The 15,662-nt window shown below is 37.7% G+C and overlaps 3 protein-coding genes across 3 annotated transcripts in view; all 3 read right to left on the reverse strand.

The window, feature by feature from the left end:
• Window positions 1-150: 150 nt before the first annotated feature.
• On the reverse strand, window positions 151-3,808 carry LOC101306450 (F-box/FBD/LRR-repeat protein At5g53840-like). Its single transcript, XM_004304981.1, has 9 exons — window positions 3,794-3,808; window positions 3,682-3,701; window positions 3,162-3,214; window positions 2,981-3,030; window positions 2,763-2,806; window positions 2,598-2,691; window positions 1,133-2,077; window positions 907-1,050; window positions 151-571 (listed from the first exon to the last, which is right to left on the reverse strand). Exons 1-9 carry the CDS (start codon window positions 3,806-3,808, stop codon window positions 218-220), a joined length of 1,719 nt encoding a protein of 572 aa, XP_004305029.1. The 3' UTR covers window positions 151-217.
• Window positions 3,809-4,226: 418 nt separating this feature from the next.
• LOC101306742 lies at window positions 4,227-12,256 on the reverse strand. Its single transcript, XM_004304982.1, has 36 exons — window positions 12,125-12,256; window positions 11,859-11,921; window positions 11,689-11,778; window positions 11,541-11,600; window positions 11,373-11,438; window positions 11,218-11,283; window positions 11,045-11,120; window positions 10,890-10,954; window positions 10,714-10,806; window positions 10,544-10,621; window positions 10,377-10,461; window positions 10,255-10,298; window positions 10,108-10,170; window positions 9,970-10,029; window positions 9,831-9,884; window positions 9,673-9,732; window positions 9,449-9,563; window positions 9,245-9,351; window positions 7,486-7,701; window positions 7,314-7,376; window positions 7,071-7,160; window positions 6,931-6,990; window positions 6,719-6,784; window positions 6,560-6,625; window positions 6,386-6,461; window positions 6,247-6,311; window positions 6,049-6,141; window positions 5,825-5,905; window positions 5,649-5,733; window positions 5,506-5,549; window positions 5,357-5,419; window positions 5,210-5,269; window positions 5,065-5,118; window positions 4,909-4,968; window positions 4,676-4,790; window positions 4,227-4,588 (listed from the first exon to the last, which is right to left on the reverse strand). Exons 1-36 carry the CDS (start codon window positions 12,254-12,256, stop codon window positions 4,458-4,460), a joined length of 2,865 nt encoding a protein of 954 aa, XP_004305030.1. The 3' UTR covers window positions 4,227-4,457.
• Window positions 12,257-13,514: 1,258 nt separating this feature from the next.
• The window catches only part of LOC101307035 (sugar transporter ERD6-like 10-like), a 7,939-nt gene continuing 5,791 nt past the window's right edge, over window positions 13,515-15,662 (reverse strand). Inside the window, exons 3-15 of the mRNA XM_004304983.1 lie at window positions 15,588-15,653; window positions 15,393-15,468; window positions 15,247-15,311; window positions 15,049-15,141; window positions 14,881-14,958; window positions 14,718-14,802; window positions 14,584-14,627; window positions 14,426-14,488; window positions 14,286-14,345; window positions 14,147-14,200; window positions 13,923-13,982; window positions 13,729-13,843; window positions 13,515-13,636 (exon numbers count right to left, since the gene is read on the reverse strand). Of these exons, the coding sequence (XP_004305031.1) occupies window positions 13,515-13,636; window positions 13,729-13,843; window positions 13,923-13,982; window positions 14,147-14,200; window positions 14,286-14,345; window positions 14,426-14,488; window positions 14,584-14,627; window positions 14,718-14,802; window positions 14,881-14,958; window positions 15,049-15,141; window positions 15,247-15,311; window positions 15,393-15,468; window positions 15,588-15,653 (981 nt within the window). The remainder of the gene's footprint in view (window positions 13,637-13,728; window positions 13,844-13,922; window positions 13,983-14,146; window positions 14,201-14,285; window positions 14,346-14,425; window positions 14,489-14,583; window positions 14,628-14,717; window positions 14,803-14,880; window positions 14,959-15,048; window positions 15,142-15,246; window positions 15,312-15,392; window positions 15,469-15,587; window positions 15,654-15,662) is intronic.

Raw genomic sequence — 15,662 nt, forward strand, 5'->3', positions numbered from 1 at the left:
GAAGTTTTCAATCAAAGTTTTGCGAGCTCCATTGTTTGTCAAGTTTTGGACAAACCTCGTCATGTACTGATTCAAGTTTATCTAGAGAGAGAGAAAAAAAAAATCAAGCAATATTCGATTCAGCTCGAAGACATTACTCATGAGGAAAATATCTAATAGTCCCAACTCTTCCGGATTCTTAAAGGGGCTAAATGCGAAGATAAATAACCAATGTGGATTACTGGTCACAGTCACTGATATAGAAAGCTGGTTGCTCCAGCCTGCATATGAATTCTAAAGTAGAAGGCACTAGTTCTTTAAGCCGCTCTGTAGCTTGTTCTCTTTCCTCCTCTGTATCTCGGGTACCATACTTCCTCAACATCCGCAAACGAGAATACCACTCTCCAACAGGATGGATAACAAGTTTTTTTAGTTCAACAGCATTCTCTAACAAGTACTTGACAAGTTGGAAATCACCGGTACGATCGTGATACTCTACCACTTCCACTTCCCTGAGGAATTTATGGGAGTATTTGGGAGCTTGCTTAATCTCCATTTTTCTCCTATAACCCAGAGAGATAGTCCTTGCAAACTGCATCAAGGTAACAAGTAATTTAGTTGCTATGTACTAAATAATAAAAACACTTGCAATATTTCATCATCATCTCAATGGAGTGACCAAATGCACTAAACTAAGTTCAAACCCAGAAAATGTCATTGAATTTTAAGGATTATAAATATGATCTCGTTATGGTACGACTGCCAATTAATATTATTTTGCAATCCACATGAAAATTAACGACTTGACAAAATAAACAACACAGTCAGAAAGATGCACATACCATAATCAAAACAATTAAGGATAATCGGTGATAGAGATCCACCAAACAGCTATAAAAATTCCAAGTTTTAGTAAAGATTATATACCTTCAGTACAAGTTTGTGCAAATAAGGACATGCCTTCATGAAAGCCCTTAATTGAAGAAGACAGCAATTGTCACGTTCCTTCAATCCCAGTTCCAAATGCTTGAGATTCACATATGTAGGTAATACATGTTTCTCATTGTTTAGCTGAAAACCAAACAAATTAAGAGATAAAGCGCTAACATCCAGCAAAAGGAAATCAAAACACATGACTGATATACAAACTTACCACAAATCCCCTCAGTCTGAAAACCTCTAGCTGATGATGAAAGTCACACTGTCCAAATGAAACTTGGCGGGAAGAAATGGAGACCTCAACAAGCTGCGGCACATTCCTAAGCAGCAATTTTATCGCATCTCCTCCATAAAAAAATGAAACAAGCTTTACATCACAAATCTCCATGCTCAATAGACCGGTATGTTTCTGGATGTGTAAGTATTTCAAGGCAATTGCCGGGCCTATAACTTTAAAACTATCCAACTTGAAAGCGCGAAGCACTGTTAATCGCTCAAGAAGTGGGCAATGAGACAAGAAGCACTCCAGAACTTGTCCAGTAAGTCCTTTAACAGACTTGAATTCTAGAGCTCTGAGGTGCTTCAAGCAACTGAATGCACTAAAACAAGTGTATAAAAGAGGGTGCAGAATATCAGGTTTAGGGCACAAGTCAGTCGACTCTGATCTGTCCACATCTACAAGTTGGTCTGAATCGGGAAAAGCACTAAAGAGAGCCTTAATCTTGTTTCCTCCAGCTTTGGGGAAACCTCTGTTCTTCGAAACGAGCAAGTCAAAGTTTTGGACTCTCTTTTCCGATACGAATCGACCCCATGTATGAATGGAACTTTCATACTTGGGATCATTTAAATCGGCATAAACCCTAAGCGTAGTTGGGCCTCTATGTTGTTTCATTACACTATTCACCCAATTCAAGTACCTATCAAGTTCCGACTCTATTCTTACTCGTTTGTATGAACGCAGTTGGAAAAGAATGTCATGGTGAAAATCGAGAGTGGTCACGAAGGTCCAGATGTGGCGCCATCGAGTAGATAGCACACTAGTAGCTGTTGCTTCCTTTAGAGGCAGAAGAGACACTATACTAACTATAAGATCATCTGGCAATGCACTAATCCTGTCCACCACCACCAAGTTTTGCACATCGTCCTTGAAATATAAACCCTAAAAGATTCAGAAAACCAATCAGTGACCATGCAACTTTAACAGTCTGCACGTTTACAGGATTTCTATTTAGCTGGAGGTGACTAGTCTAAGAAATTGATTAGATAAACTTTAAACGAGTTGTACCCTTCATATTTATGCAGTATATATATATGGTCTCATAACCTGGCTATCGTGGTATACAATACTTTAAAACTAGATTCGAATTTGCAGATGTATATGTATGTTTCTTACAGTTCCAGCTTTGCACTTTTATTTACAAGACAGTAAAAGCATTTTACTCCTATAGTACTTTGCCAAAATGTACTTTTCACCCAACCCTAATTAAGCTACAGTGGAGGCATCACTCAACCCTAGTTCAAGTAGTCATTACATACCCAATGCAATAATCATGATCCATCAGTGTTTGGACTTCTTCAAGCCAATTAACATGTACATAAAAGAGATTAAGAAAACGTGCTCATATATATTCATCAAAAACCAAAGTCATACATTTAACACAAAAGAAACCAAAACTTACTGTGTCGGCAACAGGGGATTTGAGGAAGTCAAAGAAGCCGTCACCATTTTCAGTGTCAGTCAAGATTTTATCAAGATACCACTCAGTTTGTATCCTGCAAGGTAGTTTAGCATGAGAATTACAGGATAGACGGGTAAAAACCTGTCGGACGAAGATTAGAATTACCCAGTTGCTTTTGTCACTTCAGGCATGTTACCACGAGTTGTCATCTGAAATGTTTTCGTGAGCACAGAATAAGTACAAAGTTTTGGAAGATTTTATAGACCAACATATAAATCTTTCAAATACTAGTCCTTTCCCACCTGATAACCAATAACATAGAGAAGACAGTAAAAAACTGGAACATAATCATATGATGCGCAAGTGGCAATAAGGAAACTTACCCGTTGTTGGTTATCAACATCAAGAATATCACAATCTTCTACACCATGACCTATAAACAATCCAAAGAAAATATTGAGATTTGATTACTATTTTTTTTTGGTCAATGAGATTTGATTACTATGTTTTGAAGAAACTGAGACGCAAATGATACTCGTGGGAATTCTTAAACAACTTTGAGACCAATAATTGAAACAACAAAAACTCCTTGTAGGTTAAGACAAGGAATCGTAACCCTGAAACAATTCAAACAAAAAAGACCAATAATTGAAACAACAAAAACTCCTTGTAGGCTAAGATAAGGAATCGTAACCCTGAAACAATTCAAACAAAAAGCAGGAGAAACCAGTCGAATTTGGTGAACCATAAATCTTGGGAAAAAAGGAAAAAAATCACAGAAGGGATTGAAGAGAATAAAACTTTGATGTAGATAAAGTTGTGAGAGACGTTATATTACCCTAAATAAATTAAAGATACTCATGCGATCATCCATATATTCTTGGAGAGGCAAGAAAATACAAAACCCTAGATTGAGAAATGGGAGGAAATAGTGAAGGAAAATACAAAACCCTAGATTAAATAAAAAAAAAAAAAGGGAGGAAAGAGTGAAGATGGCCGATTTATGGGCCACGTTTGGTATGGTCGGCTAAATTGGATTGGCATTAATTATGACCAAGATTTGATTTGATTGGATTCCTATTACCTTAACCCTAAACTTGAAAGCTGCAACAACAGTTCCCAAAAGAACAGAAGACAGGAAGCGGTATATAAAATATAAAAAAACAATTTAGAAGAGAGCAAGATGCTTTGTTTACCTTGATCAAGATCATCGTAAGGACATTTTCCAGATTCTGCAATACCTATTTTGTAAGGACACTGATCTATACCCCCGTTTGGAGGATATATGATTGCTTGATATCATAACAATTGAGATGGCCTCAGTGATTTTTTTAGATTTGACATTACTTTTCTTCTCGATTCCCTTTATCTGTAGATGTTTCTGGGAAAAAGGTGAAGAAGAGTTATGGAAGAAGAAGAACGACACAGAGGCAGTGTTTTCGGGAAAAAGTTGAAGAGGGGTTATGGAAGAAGAAGAAGAACTAGACGGAGGCAGGAATTGTCGTCAAGTGTGGTTAATCTAGAAAAGCCAATTTGTAATTAATATCTAAACTATGCTGATGTGGTGTACTTTGAGCCCTTTGATTCGTAATAGATGGTCAAGATTAAAAGCTGAGGAGAAACAAAGTATAAAGTTGTCAATCTGGTTCTGTAATCTGCACCAAGCAACCAGGTATATGAAAGTACCGTTTGAATAGCAAGAGTGGTCCTAGCTAAGAGAATCCATAACCTTCAAGACTTGCTTGAAGTTGAAGCAGTAACCACCTTTTTATTGTCTAACAGCAGTCACCGGAGTTTGATGGCAAGACATAGCTCGCTGAATGATTAAGACAATGTCATGATCATCAAAGCATATGCCATTCATCGTTTCACAGAAAACGGATTCATAGAGGCTTGTATTTCTTCAAGTGTTCGCCCCTTTGTCTCCGGTACAAGCTTTGCAACAAAGATAACAGTTACTCCACAAATGCTTGAAAACATGAAGAATGTCCCTGAAAAATGTAATGTAACATGTAAGACCAAGTGTACATTGTCACTCCACAGTGATACAGGAAGAAACAACTTTCTGGCAACCTTACCTGCTGAATTCCAATCCATTAGGAAATTAAATGCATATGACACAATCCAAGAACCTAACCAGCTCACCACTGTCACCAGGCTTCCGGCCGAGCCTTTCATGTTTATAGGAAATATCTGTAATCGAAGTAAACTTTTAGAGATCCAAAACGCTAGATCTGTGAAGCCACTGAACTTCATTTCTAATACATTCGTATAAAGAATATCGAAGTCCTGCTTGCTTGTGATATGTTACCTCTGACATTATAACCCAAGGAATTCCTCCCATGCCTAATGAGAATGATCCTGTATATACCTGAAGGCAGTTTACAGGTTTAAACAGTATCAAAAAGTGACCACAAAGGCCCTAACTACTAATTTTCATAGGCATATATCAGGCTATTTGCATTACCAGTACGCCAACAAGCGCGAAAACGGGAGTAACCTGACTCCATCCTTGAAGGTCCTAAACATGGTATACTTCATACTATCAATAACAAAATATAAAAAAATTACAATAAGAACTTGGAAAAGGACTATTTTGAACAGGAGGAAACCTGCAACAAGAATGACAATCCCACAAAGAGGCAACCTAAGCATGTTCCTGCTGAGGATACCTGTAAGAATTATCAAACTTCAGCACTTGAATGTAACTCATTCCTATGAACAATTAGACCAGAACTCTCACTCTTCTTTGTACCTACCAGAAGAAGTGGACGTCTTCCTGATTTATCCATCAAAACTACTCCCAAAGCAGTCATCGGAATCTATAGAAGACTAATTAGAATTAAATTGACTTTGTAGAAACAATTAGAAGCTAGTGGTGGAGATGACTGTTCAGAAAATCAAGCACCTGAACACCAACCATAGCTATAGTCCCTATACTATCCGAGAACCCTGCCAAAAGACATAGATTCATGATTCATTCACAGTCCTGTTTCTTTTGGCCCTGATTAATAAATGATGTTAGGATTTAAGAAGATGCACTTCACATACCAGCTGAAATGAATATGGTACTTGCATAGAAGGCAATGCCATTAACCCCTCCAAATTGTTGCAAAACCATCAGGCCAACTCCGACCTGAAAGTAATTAGGAAGCCAGATAAAGTGTACTTCTCAAAAGATCTAAAGAAAGCATAAAATGATTAGTTTTAAGATTGACGAAACTTACAAGGAGGGAATGAGCATATCTCCGTTGAAATATGTCAAGAATGCTTGGTTCTGAGAGACGCTTCAGAGTTTCCGTATAATCCTAGATGAGATTACAAAACATATATTAGTCCTTTTCCAATATGATTACATCGAAAATGTTTACAGATACAGAACTGCTTCTTTGTACTAAGAAGAAGAAAATGAGGTACTTCAGACATACTTTATTGTAAAATCAGAACTTACTCTAATCTCAGCTGCTTCTCCAGATGTGTCAGCATTCTTCCCCCTAAGGTGCTGAAGAGCAGCTTCACTCTCTTTCTCTTGACCAATTTTTGCCTGTAAATGGTCTCATCAGTAGAGCACACCAACAGAAGATGTTAGGGATGTTCATAAAGGACAAGTACTAGACATAATTAGGAAAAACATGAAGACATGACTCACCAGCCATCTAGGAGACTCTGGAATGAAGAAGAGACCAAAAATTTGTACAGAACAAGGAATAGTTCCTGAAGTTTAGAGAAAAGAAAACTGTCAAATATTTCTTTCATTACTACCAAAGAACAGAAGAAGAGAAAATTACCAATGAGTGCCAAAGCTCGCCAGTTCACAAAAGCCCCAATAAGATATGTTAGTGAAACACCACAACATATCATCAGCTGTAAAATCAGAGGCAAATGGTAAGCCGGTGATCATAAGCAATATATGAGTATGTAATAATCTCCGAATTCTGAACCATGAAATACTTATGCTTTACCTGATGAACTGTTGTAAATGCTCCTCGCAGATTCTTGGGAGTTATCTCTGCTATGTATATGGGCACCTGTTTGCATTTGAAACATAAACACTTTCATCTTTCACCTCAATAACAACAATGTTATAGGAGTAGTACTCAACGAGCAAAAAAAAAAATTACCACATAAGATAGAAGCCCCATTCCACATCCTACCAATAGTCTTCCAAGATCAGCCCACCAAGCAACCTTTCAAGAAGCACAAAAGAAAGCATAAATCTCAAAACCACGTGAAAATCAATTTTTACTAGAAAGCATCAGTTATTCTACTCAGGAATCATGCAATATAATTCGAAACTCAAAATAAAACTACTAAAGAGAGAAATGATGCAAACCTTAGAAAGAGCTATGGCTAGCCATCCAAAAATGCAGAATATCTGTGAAAATCCCATAGTCTGCATCATATAACAAACCAAATGAAACAAAACTAAAGTACATCTCAAGAAATAAGAATAGGGTAGTGGAAGGAACTTACGCCTCTTCTACCTATGTAATCTGCCATTCTCCCACTCACTACTGCCCCTATCATCGCTCCAATAGTCAATATTGAACCGAAAACTGAGTACTGCAAAATGATTACTCACCATAAGTTGCAACTGAGGCAAGCATTAAACTTTACAGGAGTAGCAAACTAACCAAATAAGATCAATGCAAATAGACTAAACAACATCAATGTGTTACAAAATTTACTGCAAAAAGTTGTCATCTTTGTACTAACCTCAGCAACAGAGAGGCCCAAATCATCCATGATTCCTGACCGAGCAGGTGATGAATATCCCACCTACAAATCAATCAAACTACCATTGCTCATCAATAAACCAATCAAAGAAACATTTTCACTTTCACTTAGAGTAGTAAAGGCTGGTAAGAAGTTAAAATTTCAAACTTACCGCAGACCCAAAAACATAGGAACCAGACACGGCAACCAAGGTGCTGAACACAACCATACTTGTGGCTGAAGAATTTTCACTTCCACTTCCACTTTGCTTACTCCTACTACTTCCACCACCGTCATCGGCACAGCTGTTCCGACCGCCGGCGACGTCAAGCAGAGGACTTGTTAACTCTCCTGCTTCTATGTTTCCTCTGCTGCCCATGTTTGGATACTTGCTCAGAGATCAGAAGTGATCTCAAACTGAGGATCGAGTTGAACAAGTTGATCAGGAAGTAAAGGATACAAAGCAAAACAATGATGGTGTTTTTGTCTTGGTGTATACACATCATCCAAGTAGTGGAAAATATTGTCGTCTTCTAGTTTATTACACATCAATAATATACTCCAAGGACCCAATGTGACACAGACAATGAAACAATGACTATCCTATGTCATAATGTATGTCAGACCCAAAAAGAAGAAGTCATAATGTATGGTTTTGAAGAGTGATCATATGTCTAAATTAATGGCTTTTTAGGTTCTTTGTTACATGATGACCCATATTGTTTAGATTCAAATCTTATGAACTTGCAACACTGTTTGTTTTCATGTCATTCTGAAATAAGCAGGTTATCAAAGTTTCATTAGAGTTATGAGATTAGTAGTACTTGGTAGAGTTCACAAGTCATAAAACTATATAAAATCAGAGTGAAAATAACGATAATAAGTTCACGTAAAATGCTCATTACGTGATTTTTTACGTGAACGAAACATTTACAACAAGATATTACAAATGAATTCATAATATAACAAGTCACCTATGTCGAAATTTGTGCACAATGTGATCAATGAGGGCATTATAATAGAAATTCATTAAGAACTTTCAAGTACAACTTAAATTTGCAAGACAAGAACGTTGAAAACATCACCATGCACATCTAATGGTTGAATTCGAAAGTCTTCCATGATTCCTTAGTAAAGAGTCCCAAATCTAGAAGAAACTGAAACCTACCCGTTTATTTGGGCCAAGTGGGTCGGGTTTCACAATCAAGTAGCCCAAACCCTAAAACCCTGACCATCTGTGAGTGTATAAATATAGAGGTTGGCCATCAGTGTTGTCTTGCGCCGACCAGAAGATGAGTTGGGAAAGTGAGAAAGAGTTTCGGAGTAAGTTTGTGATTTTAATGGAGTCGGTAAGAGCCAGTCATCAGATGAAATGGTGTTCATATCTTCCAACACTGAATCTGATCACATCTCACCGATTTCATTAAAATCTAATCTATGATTTCCTCTAGCTCCTCCCATTCCCCATTTCTCTGACCCCCTGTTTTCCTACCATTGTTTTCTTTATCTCTTTTTTTTTTTCATTATTGTATAGAGCATTGTTATTGTAAGTGTTCTGGGTGCTTGATATTGGATCTTGAAAGGCTAGAAACATATCTGAAAAGCATGATATATGGTCTAAAAATCTGGGCAGAACTAGTTTTAGTACTTTCTGAACATGAAAGATGTGTCAAGTTTGATACTTTGCAACTTTTGAGTAGTAAAGTTTATGGCTTTCACTGTTCTTGTATGACATGTTTAGATTTATTCAAATAGCAACTCAAATTGGGTCATGCAAATCCATGATAATGGAGTTACTTGATGTTGCAAGTTCATAACTTTCTTTTGAATCATTATGATACAAGCAAAACAGTGATAAAATTTTGCCATTTTACCATGAATTTGATCATCTTTTATAGATGGAATGGAGACATTGTTTATGGTAATGTTGCCATTGAGGCTTGTATTTCTTCCAAGGTTCGCCCCTTGGTCTCTGGCACTAGCTTTGCTACGAACAGAAGTGTTAAGCCGCAAATCGATGAGAAGAATAGGAATGTCCCTGAAGCAGTATAGTCAGTTTGATAAGAATTACTATCAGTTTCTAATTTTCTTTAACGAGCATGAGCTAATTGGTAGAACAGAATTGAGATATGTACCTGCTGAGCTCCATTCCATCATGTAATTGAAGCTTATTGTTACTATCCAAGCACATGACCAGTTCACCAAACTCAGCAGGCTTCCGGCTGAACCTTTAACGTTTATAGGGAATATCTGAAAAGGAAATCATTCCGACTTTGTTAGGAGACTTGATTTTTGATCTATTGACTTCAGAAGACATGAATGAAAGCACACGAAGCTCACGAAAAATTACGATACCCACCTCGGACATAATAACCCAGGGCAGTCCTGCCATGCCTGTTGTGTATGCTACACTTTGAGCCTGAGATTGAAAACACCAGAAGATGTGTTTTAGGTTGAAAGATGTGACCAAAATTTTCAGGAATGCTTGTCTTGTGGTTAGAACTTAGAAGTAGTTACCAACAAGCCAATGAACACCAAAATAGGAGTGACATCCTTTAGCAGGTCCAGTTCCTGCCAAGCACAAAGTATGGTCAGTTGTATATTATTCAAACAACAATACAGAAGAATCGTATCAAAATGTAGTTCAGGGTGAAACCTGAAAGCAGAATGCCAAACCCACAAGGAGGGCACTGAAGCACAATCCGCCAGCAGAAGCCTGCAAACATTGGGTCACTTAACTGTGTACTTACTGATATCCAACACCACGGAGCTGAGATAAATATGCAAACCTCACCATTAGAAGTGGTCGTCTTCCGACTTTGTCTGTTAAGAGCACACTCGATGTAACACCGGGTATCTGTGAAAGAAAACATCCAGATTGTTAGAATCACAAGACAGTCTGTTTACTTGGAGTTGTGAAACTTGTATCTTTAGTCTTTACCCCTATGATAGCCAATGATATGGTCCCAATGCTACTTGAAAAACCTGAAAGAAAATGGATAGTCTGTTACATTGCATTGGTGTATATGATTGTTACACAAACTTGGAGAGCTTAGGATTTACCTGCATCTACAAATATAGAACTTGCATAATATGCTACTGCATTGGTACCCCCAAATTGTTGCAGTGACATGAGCCCAACTCCAATCTAAGTAGTTCAAGAACGCATACGAATCATTAAAAGTGAAAGTGGAACACTAGAATGATTATATTTGTTTGAGCCGACTTACAATGAGTGAGCGAGCATATTTCTTTTCGAACAACTTTAGGACACTTTCTGAGTTTTGCTGAAACATCTCTGTATAATCCTACAACAATGGTAAGAGCTTCCTTTTATTTCATGGCTACCAAACAGTATATTATCCAAAAGAAAAACCTACAGTTGGAATGTGAAGGTTACCATGATATCAGCTGCTTCTTGAGATGTGTCAGTGTTCTTTCCTCTAAGGCGCTGAAGAGTCGCTTCAAAGTCTTTTTGCCTACTAACTTTAGCCTGCAGACAAGTACTGTATCAATCTACTTGAGCATTCTGGTTAAAAGTTTCAGTATCAGTGATCAATACAGAATTGGACTCACCAGCCACCTTGGAGACTCTGGAATGAAAAATAGACCTACTATGTGTACAAGAGATGGAACAGCACCTGAATCCAAAGGAAACTATATTAACTGCTAGATTCAATTTTGGTGCAAATGATCAGATTTAATCCAGGTAGGACGAACAGATGACTTACCGATTAAAGCCAAGGTCCGCCAGGGAATGATATTTCCAAGGAAGTACATCAGTGCTACTCCACAACAAAGCATCAACTGTGCAGTTGATAAGAGTTGGGCTAGAAATTAGAGAATGATATGCTGGCAGTTCATGATCATCTCACATTTACAATGATTTAAATTATTAAAATACCTGAGTAGCTGAAGTAAACCGGCCTCTAAGATCAGTAGGTGTTATCTCTGCTATGTATACAGGTACCTATATCAAATAAGATTATTATCATAACAAAATGTGTTTTACACAATCAATTACAAACAAAGTTACATGTATTGCAAAATTCTGGTTACCACGTAGCAAAGTATACCGACACCAAATCCAACTGACAGCCGTCCTACATCCAGCCACCAAGCATTCTGCATCAAGCATGGAACTATTTTACACTGATTGAACCCAAAAATGAGAGAAAACCAAAAGAAGCCAAGAAAAATAAAAGACGGAAAAGAGAAGCTAGATACCTGTGCAAATGCTATAGCGAGCCACCCTGCAGCACTGAATATTTCAGAAAACCACATTGTCTGCTTGATCAACACAAGAAAATTTCAGATTTTACATTTGACATTCTTCAGCAGGCTCAGTGTTGAAGAATACATTGCAACAACTTACCCCTCTACGACCAACGAGATCTGTCATCTTTCCATTTACTAATGAACCAATCATTCCACCAATCGTCATTGTTGAACCAAAAATCGAGTACTGAATGATCACAAGAAAGTCCATCAAATGCAGAAAGAACAAATGAAAACAAAACAAAATCCGCAAATACTAGTACTTACTGCTGCAACAGTAAGGCCCAAGTCTTCCAAAATTCCTGATTCAGCAGATGACGAGTATCCTATCTACAAAACATTGTCATTGCACTTTAAGACCAATGCATAAACAAAAATGCAATTTACACTGCTGTATCTCCTAACTTAGTGTATGACGCCATGGCGCGCGCATTTAACTTGTACCAACAACTTGATGCAGCAAAGCATACTTATCAGTACTAACTCTCCTTATAGAAAAATGAAAATATGAAATGTGAATGAGAACAACTTACAGCACAGCCATAGCTGAAGGAACCACATAGAGCTACCAATGTGCTCAGAACCACAACACCTGAAGCTCCATTGATACTGGACTTTGACCTTGATAGAGCTAGTAAGCCCTCTTCCATGTCTTCTCTGTCCATATCAGAAGGTGATGAGTGAGACAGTGTGGAACTGCAGTATTGTTTTATATATAACGAGAAAAAACATGGACGCAGACAATAGATTGAGATTGAGTAGAGTAGCATGCACGTACTTTGGTCATGACCTTTTTAATTAGTCTTATAAATTGTCAGAAATCTCGGAAGTATTAGACACACATGGTTATGGAATCCCAACAACCTCCATGGCCACATTGCCACCAGCTTCATCTCCACCTGATCTTCCGATACATAAACATAACATAGGACACTGCTCTGCTCTAAGAGCACACTTAGAAATTTGACTAGAAATTTTTGTCGTGAACAGAAAGCCTTACGTTAAGCCTTAAGATACGGGGGCATCAAAAACGACATGTCGCCATTTAAGACAAACGACAATCCTGCCTGCTAGGCGGACATGCCGTGTGGCTGGGTCGGGTCGATGAAAATGGAGCGGTCCATGTGTCTCCCACTATATAAACAAACGAGGTTTCCAATTATTGTTGTTGTTTGAGCCGACCAAGATATCAAAACTGAAAGAGAGAGAAGTGGGTAAAGGGTGTGAGAGCTTCAGAGCAAGTTGGTAGGTTTAATGGGATCAGAGTAAAAGTTTCAGATCATCATGTTCTTCATGATGTGATGAACACATTTCACTCTCTTACCGATTTCACTTCTCTGATGACTGCCCTAGCTTTGTTTTTTCCATCTCTTTGTTTCGAATCTTTTCACTATTGTGTAGTGTTGTTAGTTGTCACTATGAGTGTACTGAGTGCTTGATCTTGGATGTCGAAGGTGAAAACATATCTGGAAAGTGTGTGACAAGCTTAAATTCTGAAATGAAGATGGTGCTTTCTGAACATGAAGATGTGCCAAGTTTATGGCTTTGGTTAACATTTGAGCATGAAGTTCATGGCTTTCACTATTCTTGTATTGACATGCTTAAATTTGGTAAACAAGATCACTAATGTTTGGAATCCTGGGGAGATTAGTGTTTAGCCAGACTAAAATATGTTTTGGTTTCTAATTTTGCAAGTCCCATCATGAAACTCATACTTATTGTAAGATCTATGTACTTAAAGTGAAAGGAAAAAGAATATATAAAAGAACACATTCATGATAATGGAGTTCCATATTCGCAAAAAATACAACTTTGTTTTCTGTCAGTTTTTTTTTCAACTTTCTTTTCTATCATATTCAAAAATGATACACAAGAAAGTGGGAGAAAAGACTAATTGATGGATGGAATGGAGACATGTTTCATCTAGAGGAAATGGGACATTGATGCTTGTATTTCTTCAAGGGTTCGCCCCTTGGTCTCCGGAACTAGCTTTGCTGCGAACAGAACTGTGAAGCCGGAAATGGCTGAGAAGATGAAAAATGTTCCTGAAATAGCAGTGTCGAAACCGATTATTAATAGTCTCTTGAGTGGAAGAAAGAGGGAAAGTTATTATACATAAAGAGCAAAATCGACATACCTTCTGAGCTCCATTCCATCATGAAATTGATGGAATATGTTACTATCCAACAACATGACCAATTCACCAAACTCAACAGGCTTCCAGCTGTGCCTTTAACGTTTATGGGGAATATCTGAAATTCACAATGATTCCAACTCTGTTATGAACCTTTGTTCTTCATCACGTAGTTTGCAAACAGTAACATTACTCACCTCTGACATAATAACCCAGGGTATTCCTGCCATGCCTATTGTGTATGACAAACTTTGACCCTGAGAAAGAATGCAGTCTGTTATAAATTGCAAATGGTAAGCCTCAGGCAAAGTTGATGTTATGCTTAGAGACGTAAATTGTTAATTCGGTATTGGTTTAAGGTCGAAAAGCATGACAGCAGGGAAGAAAGGAAATGCTTGTCATTGGGTTAGAATGTACTTACTAGTAAGCCGATATACACCAAAATGGGGCTGAGGTCCTTCCATAAGTTGATGTCCTGCAAAGCTCAGAGTATGATCAGTGGTTTATAAAGCAAACAACAAAGCAAACAGAAGAGTATCAAAGATAGTTTGAGGTGAAACCTGAAAGAAGAACGCCAAACCCACAACAAGGGCACTCAAGCACAATCCAACAGCTGAAACCTGCAAACATTTGTTCACTATCACCTATAACTTATAGATATTCAACCCCGTATAGTTGGGATAATGTTTCCCCTTCTCACCATTAGAAGTGGTCGTCTCCCAACTTTGTCTGTTAATAGCACACTCAACACAACGCCAGGAATCTGTGAAAGAACATGTCCAAATGTTTGAGTCTTGAGATATGATGCATCAAACACAACTCTCTATCCATTTTCAGTTGTGAAACTTATATATTTACCCCAATGAGAGACAATGATATAGTTCCAATGCTGCTTGAGAACCCTGAAAGAAAAAAGGATATTATCTTCTAGTTCTGTTACATTACATTTTGAGTATAAGATTATGACCAAACTTAGAGAGCTTTTAATTTACCTGCATCTACAAATATAGAGCTTGCATAATAAGATACTGCATTGGCACCCACAAATGGTTGCAGTGACAAGAGCCCAACTCCAACCTAAGCATATTCACGCGTCCAGATCATGAAAAGAGAAATGGTAACACTAGTATATTTATATTTGTTCAGGCAGCTTACTATGAGTGAGTAAGCATATCTCTTTTGGAACAAGTCTAGGACTTTTTCCTTGTGCTGCTGAAACATTTCAGTATAATCCTGCACGAATGAAAAAGCATCGTCTTATTTCATGACTACCAAACAGAAGATTTTTCACAATGAGCAGAAGTCAGAATGAGGAAAGTTTACCATGATTTCAGCTGCTTCTTGAGATATGTCGGCATGCTTTCCTCTCAGACACTGAAGAGATGCTTCAAAGTCCTTGTGCCTACCAACTTTTGCCTACAGAAAAGTACTGTATCAATCTACTTGAGCATTGTTATTGAAATTTCAGCATCAAAATATTTCAAACTAAAAAAATTTGTGATGACTATTGAATGGACTCACCAGCCACCTTGGAGACTCTGGAATGAAAAATAAGCCTATAATGTGTACAAGTGATGGAATAGCACCTGAGGAAAAAGATGACTAGTATTAACTACTGGATTCAGCTTTAATCAAATAACCAATTTATTCATGGTAGGATAAATTACCAATAACCGCCAAGGTGCGCCAGGTTATAACATTTCCAAGGAAATAGGCTAGTGCTAAGCCGCAACTACACATCAACTGCGCACTTGAAAATTAGGCATGAAATCAGAGACAGGGTAAGTAAGATGGGAAGCAAAGAGAATAATTGTCAGTTCATCAACATCATTTCATATTTACTATCTTAATAATGATAACACCTGAGTAGCTGAAGTGAATGCTCCTCTAAGATCCCTGGGTGTTATTTCTGCTATGTATATAGGTACCTGTTTATC

This window comes from Fragaria vesca, linkage group LG6 (genome assembly GCF_000184155.1).
Source record: "Fragaria vesca subsp. vesca linkage group LG6, FraVesHawaii_1.0, whole genome shotgun sequence".
In the NCBI taxonomy this organism is placed as follows: Eukaryota; Viridiplantae; Streptophyta; class Magnoliopsida; order Rosales; family Rosaceae; genus Fragaria; species Fragaria vesca.

Coding starts and splice junctions, on each gene's coding strand:
- LOC101306450 (XM_004304981.1), bottom strand. Junction 2,692..2,762: donor GAAGTGACAAAAGCAACTGG/GTAATTCTAATC, acceptor ACTACCTTGCAG/GATACAAACTGAGTGGTATC. Junction 2,078..2,597: donor AATCCCCTGTTGCCGACACA/GTAAGTTTTGGT, acceptor TGAATCTTTTAG/GGTTTATATTTCAAGGACGA.
- LOC101306742 (XM_004304982.1), bottom strand. CDS start 12,256: ATGGACAGAGAAGACATGGAAGAGGGCTTACTAGCTCTATCAAGGTCA. Junction 10,622..10,713: donor AAGAAGCAGCTGATATCATG/GTAACCTTCACA, acceptor CCATTGTTGTAG/GATTATACAGAGATGTTTCA. Junction 4,969..5,064: donor TCGCGCTTGTTGGCGTACTG/GTAATGCAAATA, acceptor AACTGCCTTCAG/GTATATACAGGATCATTCTC.